This window comes from Convolutriloba macropyga, chromosome 2, assembly GCF_964194025.1.
Source record: "Convolutriloba macropyga chromosome 2, txConMacr16.3, whole genome shotgun sequence".
Classification (NCBI taxonomy): Eukaryota; Metazoa; Xenacoelomorpha; order Acoela; family Convolutidae; genus Convolutriloba; species Convolutriloba macropyga.
Window position 1 is genome coordinate 41577301 of NC_134469.1, and position 11103 is coordinate 41588403.

General features: G+C 37.4%; 1 protein-coding gene across 6 annotated transcripts in view; it reads right to left on the reverse strand.

Annotated features, from left to right (window-relative positions):
* The window catches only part of LOC142358670 (solute carrier family 22 member 6-A-like), a 37716-nt gene extending 33844 nt beyond the window's left edge, over positions 1–3872 (reverse strand). The window contains exons 1-2 of one of the 6 annotated variants that reach the window (XM_075410168.1): positions 3850–3872; positions 3007–3230 (exon numbers count right to left, since the gene is read on the reverse strand). In XM_075410168.1, the coding sequence (XP_075266283.1) occupies positions 3007–3183 (177 nt within the window). In that variant the 5' untranslated portion in view covers positions 3184–3230; positions 3850–3872. The other 5 variants (XM_075410167.1, XM_075410164.1, XM_075410166.1 and 2 more) reach the window with 5 other exon arrangements.
* Positions 3873–11103: the final 7231 nt, after the last annotated feature.

Sequence of the window (11103 nt, forward strand, 5' to 3'; positions counted from 1 at the left end):
CAACATTTTACTGATACTCTCTGAAAAAAATTATAATTAGAGGCCTTAAGAGCGTTAAAATGGTTCACTTAGACATCCTGAGGAAATCAACTGTATCTTTCATCAGCGTAAGGGTATCACAAGACTTCTAAAATGACAACAAAAGGGGTCAACCCAAAATCCAACTAAGTTTACAGACACACATTCTCGAAGCCATGAAACTACGAGGTGTTTCATAAAAGCAGGCTATGTGTTCATTTTTCTATCAAATTACGAATTGTCAACAAATTAATTCTGGTAGGAAGCCTTACTGGTCTACACTTAACATGGAAAAAAACAAAAAATGCTTAAAGAATTCATATGAGACATCAGCCCGAAACAATAAAAAAAATTGATTGTCAAATACCACAATTGGAATAAAACTAGCTTTGATATTGAGTTTCTTTAATAACTCATTTTTGTGTCAAATGCAAACGAAAAAGATAATTTGGCCCCACAACTTTTAAATAATAAATATAAATTACTCGTTTTGGATAATGATTGTTATATATAGCGAAAAAGAGGCGTTATTTCCTGAAGACACTCATAGGAAGTGGAAATAAAACTAGCACATTTAATCTGACTGAAAATTGTCTCAGTTGTTGTTCTGAAAGTGAGTGTGACAAACTCATAGATAGTGAGTAAGCATAATTGGTGCCATTTTGATGGAGAAAGACAACAATTTGACAAAATTGATCAAAAAAATTTAGCTACAAATGTCGGATCAAAGAGTTTGGCAACATTCTTCTTTTTAATTGGCAGAATCAATAACAATATTGTCAACAGTTAAAACAAAGGAAAACAAAACTGAGGAAAAATTGAGCAGAATTTGCGGAAAACGTGAAGAAAACATCCGATATCATTCTTTTGTTCGCAAATTTGGAAACCTCCGTGACTGCCTGGAAAAAAAACAAGAAAAAATTTAAAAAAAAAACGATCTATATTCTACGCTGTAAGTGTTTTCTAGCGATACCACTCATAATGATAGAACTCTTTGCATTGAAAATATCGGTCGGCCAAACTTTGCTGAGAAATAAAACAGTTGGGCATATATTTCCTCAGGCTGGTCAGAAAAAAATCTACATTTTTCCAGCAAAACTAAACTCATAGGTTTCTTTCAAATTGTTCTTCACCAATACTGAAACGTTGACCCTTGTATCATAAAATACACCTAAGTGAAAACTGTACACTGAGGACAAGCTTGTCCGTCTCTCGTTAAATCAAAGTCCGACAATTTGCATATTTCGGAAATCAGATCAAACTTCTTTCCCAAGTATTTGGCCAATGAATTTCTGACCAATATCCAATGTGTGCAGGCCGATGGTTTGTTTGTCTGGCATTAAATGACAAAATTACCTCAATTTATATTGTTCTGTAGCCAAAAATATCCAATATATCCTAAAGAATTCTCTAATCTCTTTAACATCATATAATATAGAAATTAGCGAATTTATGTACATATTTATATCTGTCATTAAATATGCCAACAAATTTATCGACAAAAAAGACCTCAAAAAACCTACAAACAAAGAAAAAGTCTAAAATCTAAATATAAAAAAACCTTGAAAAATTCTGAAAGCCCCAAAAAACTGTTTAGTCAGCAACTTAACTCTCTACAGCGGCAACTCAGTGATGCTGAAGACAACGCAATTTTTTTAAATCGTTGGCGTTAATTTGCTTCAAGGAGAAGAGTAGAGGAGATGATTGTGCATGTGGTGTTTAGCTCTCTCTACATCCGGTTAATTTACAGAGAGCGTGTTGTGAAGCAAATTTTGAGTAATTTTGATGAAAACAAGCAAAAAATTGAAAAGTTGATTAAAAAATTAAGCTAAAAATGCCCTATCAAACAGTTCATCAGTTCTATGTTTAAAAGTAAAACAAATAACAGCTTTGTTAAAAAATTTAAAGTAGGTATTGCAAACTTGAAAATAAGATGAGCTTAATATACGAAAAATGTGAACTCAAAATTGATATCAGTCAAATGTTCACAACACTTCAAACTCGATAAATAGTATGAAAGCACGAATTTGTACAAAAAAAAATTGTTTCAATTATATGTTCTACCTTGTAGGGGGTTTCTGATAATACCATTCGCATATCTCTGCAAAGAATATGTTGGTCGGCCAAATTTGAAATAAAAAAAAACGAGATGAGCATAGTGTTTTTCCCACAGACGTTGGTCTAAAGAGGAAATAAAACTGGTCCATCAAAACTATACGCATATATTTCTTTGAATTTTGTCTTTTTTTTCAACCAATACTGACACGTTGACCCTTTGAATTTCAACGTACACTTAAGTGAAAACTGTGCACTGAGGAAAAGCTTATCCGTCCTTCGGTGAACCAAATTTTGAAGATTTGCACATTTCAAAAAAGATAGTGTGCTTCTTTCACAATTTGGCGAATGGGTTTTCAAATAAATTTTTTGTTGCCACAATCGACCAATTCATTATTTTAATGAAATAGCAATCAAAGATTGCCGATGATTCTGGTCGAGAAATTAAGTGCGAACTCAAATATGCACTCCTTTCTGTTTCTTTAAACTAAAAGGCATCAAAAGCTGCCTGGCAAGCAGCACAATGTATCAAATTATACGGAACTCCAATTTCCTCGTTCTCCAATTTTCTCGTTTAGTGGAGCAATTTTAAGGGGGCAACACTGTATCCTTGCCACTCAGCATCTTTTAACAATGGTCTACCTGTCTCACGTTTCATTTTTTCTAACTTGCGGCCTCTCTCACTCTGGTGTTATCCTTAAACATCACTGCGTTAGTCAATTGCGCGCGAGTATCATTGGTCATGCTTTTTATTAAAGAAAAAGCCTTAAAAAGCCTAAAAACTAAGAAAAAGTCTAAAAAACTAATAACAAGAGGAAGCATTAAAAACTCTAAAAATCCCAAAACAGTTGTTTAGTTTGTAACGAAACCCTTTATAGCGGCAATTCAGTGATACTGAAGATAATAAAAATGGTTATATTGTCGTAAACTTGCCTCAAGGGGAAGAAGAGAGAAGGTGGTTGTGGAGCTGACTAAGCATATGGTTAGAGACAGGAATGACATCAAGACTACGCTGACGACCTGGAATCTCCCAAACCCACCCAATGCCTCAATCAGCCCATTCAACGTGTAATATGTTCCCACACTGCCGTCATGTTCTGATTGCATCATTTTGAAAGTTTAAGGCTTTTTGTCAACTGTAAGTGCGGTTCGTTAGGCTTCAGGTACCAACTATTTTACTTGTAAATTAGGTTTTAGATTTCAGTTTGTGGTCTTGTTCGAATGAAGTGGGTGCTATGTTCAAACTCAGCAAACTAGATACCATGGTCGCCCAGGTAGGTCGAGCAGCTCGGTAATGATCAGACACACCCAAACGACAATCATTCATGATCAGACTTTCGGTAGAGCTAAACTGGAAGCTGATCTTTTTCATCAAAACCTCAAAACTCACTGAACCCCCCTCCCCCCGTGTGCGCTTGTGTCTGATCACTAACGCACACCTGGACCTTTGAGGAAAAGTTTGTTATCTCAATTCTGTATAATTCTTTCAAGCTTATGGTATAACGCATGAGGGCTACATAACTTATCCTATTTCGAAAATTTCAATTTCTTAAAATTTCTTTCCTGTTTGAAATTCAGCACTTCAAAGACTAGTACAGCAATTTTGCAATAAAGAGTGATGGTACAGCAATTTGATTCAATTTCTATCACTGAGGCTTCTCTGGGCTGTGTAGTTGATGCCAGGACATAGAATATTTTGTTATTAAGAATAACAAAACTTAATGGAAGATTCTCTTCGAATTCAAATAGGCGGCACAAGATTTATCATTCTATTACTTCATGGCATTTGCATAGGATGCATGAAACTTATGCGGCGTGATCATTGGAACTTGACAAAGTGCTCGCTTGGTCGTGGCATTTGAGCCGGTGAAGGTCACTGACCTAAAGAATAGAGCTGAAAAAGTTATATTTTGTTTCGATCACTCTGATGATTATAAATGATTAATCAACATCAATTGATTAATTATAGTGTGAATAATGTCTCAGAAACGAGACTATAGAAATCAAACATCTATTCACGTTAACTTTTCAATAGCGAAAAGTCTTTATTACTCTTAAGACTACTAATAAGAAAGGTTACTTAGAAGACAGAGGGGAAACTTTCATTCATAAGCATTATAATTTATCTCCAATTGACTGCTTAAAATATCTCGTTATACAAGAAAACTTAAAAAATCTTTGAGAATGAAGTTCTTGAAATTCAGCTTTTTGGCACGCTGACAAAACCAAGTAGGAGAGAGAGCAAAAAACTGTGTTAAAAGTAAACAAAACGAGCGCTATTTCTTAGAAATACAACGATCGTTCCAAATGCGTATAATACGATCCAATTTACGAACAAAGTTCGAAGAAAATGAGAAGTAATTCACTATGTACCAATTAAACAAGGTATTCGGCTAAATAATTTCAGTTCTCTAAACGATTGTTGATTGAATGCAAATTCTAATTTTATTAACATCAGACCAAAAACATTTTTAATGAATGTAAAAGTTTTGCCGTCTAAGAACCCGTACCTTGGTCTACGACTAATCCAGCGCTGTAACATTAATCTCTTGTTGCTATCAGAGAAATCATGTTAATACGTCAATATAGATTTTACGCGGATACTGGAGAACTGTTTTAATGATCTGTTCAAATCCGGCTTATTGTTCTAAGCTCTGAATAGCGTCACAATTCGATTCACGAACACGGTTTATTTAACCTTTTTGATATATGACGAGTAGATCCATATACGGTGTCTACTATATCACAGAACCCTGTTACGGATAGTGATGTCGTCTACAAAGTTAAAACTACGGTTCCATTGAAATAGTGCGCCGAGTCGCGACAACACATTAATTGTAACAGGGGAGGAGCAGAACGACTATACTTTCAACATCAGTGTGACGCCGACAACCGAAACGGAAGAAGGATCGAAGTCAGGGACCAATGTGTGCAGCTCACTATAAACAAGAGGAGGTTTTCTACAGTGAAATCACAAAACCCTTTTACGACAAATTGGACTTGCAAACCCTCCCTTGAGCGAATCCCCTTTTTCGAATGTAGGTTGAAACTGGACAATGACATGGCAGTGATCAAAGTGCTAACGATACAATTGGTAGGAAGTAAAAACTGTAAGGCAAATCATTGCATAATGTTTCTTTGCTCGTTCAATTGCTCGGACATACTATTACTATTATTAGGCGGCAAGAACCCCTCTTGTAGTTGCTATGGTTAAATACTAAAAAAATCAATTCATGGTCAAATCAAGCAGTGAAGTTAGAATAACATCACAAGTAAAACTCAATGCTACATTCTATCGAAGCCAAACTGATTTGCTCAATTTGTCAACGATTAAATTTAGTAAATATTATCAGTGAGTGATTATCAAACATGAAGTGAAACTGATACTAAAATCATCATAACCACATTTTCTTGAATTACAAAATCGAATCTCTTATTACAACAAATTGAGCTGAAATGGAGTACGAGATCCCGAATTTGGTATCCCAGTTTCAGTGAATTTTGCGATATTGATCCTAATTCAGAGACTGCAGAGCACCGTATAAGTTATCCCGAACCCCAAACGCAGTTTATTCAGAAAATTTATCGACATAGTTATCCCTTTCCAATCAACAGTTCAGAATTGGCATGTGCAGCAGCATAAATAACTTGAAAGCTATCAAAATTAGTTGGTTGTTAACAGTTGCAACAATTCAATTTCTTCCTCATAAGCTGACATACAGCGCATATTGAAGCACCTTTTTTGAGCGGAAAAATATGTGTTATCTCGTCTTGTTTCTGTAAATCACAGTTGAGGTTGTACGTTTTAACTAACTTTGTTCTGTTGAAAAGGGAGTCAACTTTGATATTCTCAAAACTTTTTTTGAAGGAATAAAGTTCCTAACGAGGAAAAAAAATGTGCGAATTTAATAGTGAATTGCTCTTACTGGCTTCAACAAAGGTTAGCATAGTTTGATATCGGTTGTTACTTGAAGCCAATTGAGAAATATAATTGATTATTGAACTAAGTTGGAATGATCAAAATTGAGTTTTTTATCTCTCTTTTATGAAAAAGACTAGTTAGACCGCATTAATCAGGTCTATAATCAAATAAAGACTCAGTAACCGACTTGTTTTCAGCCAATTCTTTGTGATATTGGTTTATAGATTGAGTTAATAGCCCAATTTCAACAAAATTTTAATTGTTTTTACTTGAAGATATTTTTGTTGAACAGCAAATCCCAATGCTCATTTATCCTTAAAAGCAAGGTTAATCTACTTAGTAGCGGACAATACAGGTCAAAAAAAATGCAGAAACGTATTCTTCGGACTGATTTGAAATCAATGAAACAAACAGGGTGGTGCAATCATTTCTTTGTCTTTGAGAGGAAAAAAGCTGTTGCATTTATTCCGCCGACCAAGACAAGGGAAGGCAAAATACTGTCCAATCTGAGGAAGAGAGTGCCCAAGGCACCAACTAACAAAATTGAACCAATCAACAGCGAAAGGCCTGCAAGATGAACCAAAAAGCGCAAGTCAATAAAGGAATTGAAGTTTGAAATCCGCTTAAAGACATTAAGCAATGGAAGAGCCAACAACAACAAGGCACTTCAAAATTAATCAGTAGCTTTTGTACAGTCCCCGAACAACATCAGCCAACACAAGTCCAATTCGACAAGATTTAGTGAAAGAAGATAACACTAAGCGAAGGCTTGGCTACAAATTAATTGACCATTCCGATCGACCTAATAAATTAAAGTTTGCTTACAAACAGACTGTTTACCATCTAGATGAAGAAATACCCATGCAACTGCGTCCTCGAAATAAGATTTTACCCTACGCGGGAAATTTTTTTTGAAGACCAACTAAAACAATCAAGGGAGTACAATGCGAGTTTTGACTATCATTCGCTTGCCTATATAAGCAAAGTCATGCAACCAACAAATAATGCAGCGCAAAGCAGCGCAATGAACGAACACGAGAGTATCAACATTCATCCAACGGACAAACCAGTTGCACAAACGGTACAAACCGGAGCAACATCAAGCTATCAGGATAGACAAGTGGCGACCAGATTAGGCACAGTTTGCACAGAGTAAACTAGAACTGGAAAAAATACCAGGAAATATAAACAAAGCATCAACTACTGGATGAATAGCGCGAGTCGGGGCGCAAAATGAAGAGAATGGCATTAGAAAATGATTATGTTCGTTCGCAGTCAACCAGTGCTCGAGACAAATGACTCTTCATCTGGACCCCAAATAGGAGAAATTTCTCGGATTGAGCGAGTAAAATCGACAACCTTTCAAAGCCAGATCGTTAAACAGAGCGTCTTAAGAAAACCCTCGGTATGAACAGTCACAGTCACTTCTCGCGATAGCAAAATGTACGCGATAATTCATCAAGAGCCCATGACCTACGCGCACTAGTCTGCCAGCAACAGTCTTTCAAATTTCACCTACTTCAATCTCCTCTAATGTATATGCAGCAGCCATCCAACAAAAAACAAGTTAAACCGATTGCAATCACTAGCAATACCGCACTTAGTTTGGCTAATTCGGTTTTTCAGCCAACATATTGTTATGTTGAGCTTACTAATTTGAGGTGGAGTGGCCAGCAAGTGTGTACAAATGCCCCTCTGATACTAAAAGTGCGTCATTGGTTAGACACCTAGCCGATGCAACTACAAGCAGAAAAATGGAATCCTCGGCTAGAGTGGAGACTCGCTCAGTAAAAAAGCAATCCAATGCAGTGGTAAGAGTGGTATAGTGAACTCAAAAGCATGATTGACTCGCAGCCGCCAACCGATGACATTAAGTTGGCATACCTTAAAACCCTTTTACTGATAAAGCAGGAATAGCAACCATCAAGTTTGCGTACTGTGGTGTGATGTGAGTGAATGCACTAAGGACTTTAGAACGTCAATTTGGACAGCCTAAGGCAGTCGTAATTTCTCATTTGGATAAACTAATCAACTTTCCGCATTTGAAAATGTGAAATAGTGGTAAAATCTGTAACTATTTTGCATAAACATCCGGCCTTGTTGGGGTTTTCAAGTCACTCTCTTATTGCGTGGACTTGAAGAGCGCTTTCGTCTGTATCCAAGCCGTACAGAAGTTACCAACAATCATGAAGAAGTCTTGGTAACTCTTTGCGATTAAAACCACTGGTAAGCCAACTCTCAATGAACAACAATTGGCTGAAAGAAAAAGCCGATCAAAAAAAGACCTTATAAAGCAAACTTCAACCAAAATAAAGATTGAAGATAACTTTATTTCAGCAAAAGAGAGCAAAGTTGCCTCAAAGTTATTTAAATCAAATACACAAAAAAATGAACCAAGAAGTTAAATTTCCTCAACCTCTATGCCCATTAATTCACCTTCGTTTAGAAGGCCAACCAGAGCTTGTGCGAATGTGGATGTGGAGTCTTAAAAAGACACTCACATGGCGAGTGAATTATTTGCCGACATTAAACATTGCTTCTCTTGCTTTAGCGATAAACACACATTCCGTCAGTCCTCAACCAAAAAAATATAGATCAATAGTTCTCACAACAAGTTTTTGCAAGGCACAGAAAGTTTTGTCCCTCCTAAGGTCAAAAATAATGCCAGCGGCCAACTGATACCACACGAGGGAATCTTCCACCATCTACTAACCAACAGACATCGCGTAAGAGCAAAACATTTTCTTCTGTTACTGATGTTAAAAGGATTTTTCTGGTGGCCGAACTACTGTCGGCCAATTCTTCAGGTTTAGGTAACAAACTTATAGTTTTCTGTGCTACCACCTAAAAGAAATCTTGTTGACCCGTAGCCAAGGGATAAAATCAGTTTGAAAAGTAGATCACAAAAAAACTCTCAAGGGTATTGAGACCGATGAGCTAACCAACACAATGGTGATTGAATTGACCGCGAAACAAAAGGAGCGTCAAAACTTATATCCTATTATTTTCAGCCGTTTTTTAAAAAAGCTAAACGCCGTCTGAGACGTTTTTAATGTACCCGCGTGGCAGGACGTCTAACTGCACTTAGTTGTTATCAAGGCTCCACTAAATACAAACCAAGATATCGGAGTGATATTCGAACAGCATTTGTATCATGCCATCTGACCGTTGGAGTCTTTAGCTACCGATGGGAAGAGCTCACCTGTTGCCGTTAAACGACGCATAAGTTGGTTTTTAAGTAATCCGTAACCGTCAAAATTGTGTTTGATCTGAACGTGCGTCAAGCCCAATATAGAGCACAACAATTAGTTAGCAAGACAAATATCGCAATGGTACGACATTAAATCGCTCGGCGTAAATAAGTAGATCGCAGCAGATGCAAGGGCTTACAAATTCCTTGAGAATGCTACTGTGTACGCAATTGACAGATATATGACGTCGGAGTGAGGGGGAGGGCATACAACAGCCAGCTTTTAAATGATTAAATCTTTTTCTTTGTGGAATTTAGATCTCTTTAGATCAAATCCTCAGAGAGAACAAAAATAGTCCAATCAAGGGTGATGAAGGGTACGTACTTGAGCTTTAGGACGCTCACGAGGTTGAGAACCAGTCCAGCAAAAATTGGTACCGATATCAACAATTGCTTCTAAACCCAATCAAACCGGTAAAAGTGCTTAGTGTGTTGAATAAAGCAGCAGATTTCAAATTTTACGGTGCCTTGTTAATTAATTTTCCCTCAGTGGCCCTGTTTTGCTTCCAAACATTGTTTGTGGAGTTCTCCGCTTCCGACAACAGCTATGTTCCGTCTCTGTCAACATTGAAAGAATGTTTCTACAGGTTAGCGCATTACCATCGGATCAAGTATCACTTCCGTTTTTTTGATGGGAGGACTATATAACTAAAGTTGTATTATATTCATTTACATGCCATATTTTAGGGCTGAGGATTTGTTCACCTTTGACAACTATGCACTATAACGCATTGCGAAAGACATTTACAAGTATCACCCCAAAGCTGCAGAAGCCCTCATTGAGAACTATTACATGGACAATTACCTTGAATGAGCAGTGTCTCCTGAGAAAGACATCAATGGATCTACGGATTTGGTACATAATCTATGTCTTGGTGAATCCAAACTGGCTAAGTTTGCAAGCAATTTGCCAAATCTGGCTCACCGAATAGATTTTCTCCCAAATTTTCTGAGCCTCAGGGTATTACTTCAACCCGGTCGGGCTTAAAGCATGTGCTCGGGCGAAATTGGGATCACGCTGATGACACCTTAGTTTTAAGTTAGGGTACCAGTTGCGCTATTAACTAGTCACCACTCAGCGCTTGGTCCTACATCGTGTCGTGAAAGTCTTTCACCCCATTGGTCCTGTCGTTCCGTTCACAGCCGGTGCTAGACTGATCTTTAAAAACATCTGGCGTGCCACGGGAACACATTGTCATTATAAGCTCCCGCAAGACAAATTTCCCAGCTTTTTGTTGGAGTGCCGAATTACCGAAGCTTGAAAACATCAAAATCCCTGGTAGTGACTTCATTGAACCGTTTCGGTAATCTAGAATTGCAAATTTTGGGCGACAGTTTCTAGGATATCTTCAGTTTTGTTGCATTCCTGGGAGCCCGGGTCCTGCAGGCAGGAAAGAGCAAAGTTGGCGTTTGTATTGGGAAAAACGCATGGCGCCAATGAAACTGATGGCAGTACTAAGACTCGAATTGCAAGCAGCTCAAATTTTCGCTCGGCTGAAAAAATTGTTAGGGTACTTACAATAGCTGTTAATCATTTTGGCACAACTCATGTCACTTGACGGCACAATTATCTTTCAATGGATTAACTCTAATCAAAAGCAACCAATCTTAGTTGCAAACCGTGTTCGCGAAATCTTGGAATACACCAGCGTTGACCAATGGAACGACGATGCAACTAAAATTTATCCAGGTGACGCTGAAACGCGTGAAACTTCCTTTGAAGTTTTGGGACTAAGCAGCTTATTCGAGGGCTCACATTTTTCAACTACTTCAAGTTTTTTTATTGGCACCGAACAAGAAAGCAATCACTAATATCAAACTTGGCGTCACCGATCCAATCACAATTGAAGACATTTTA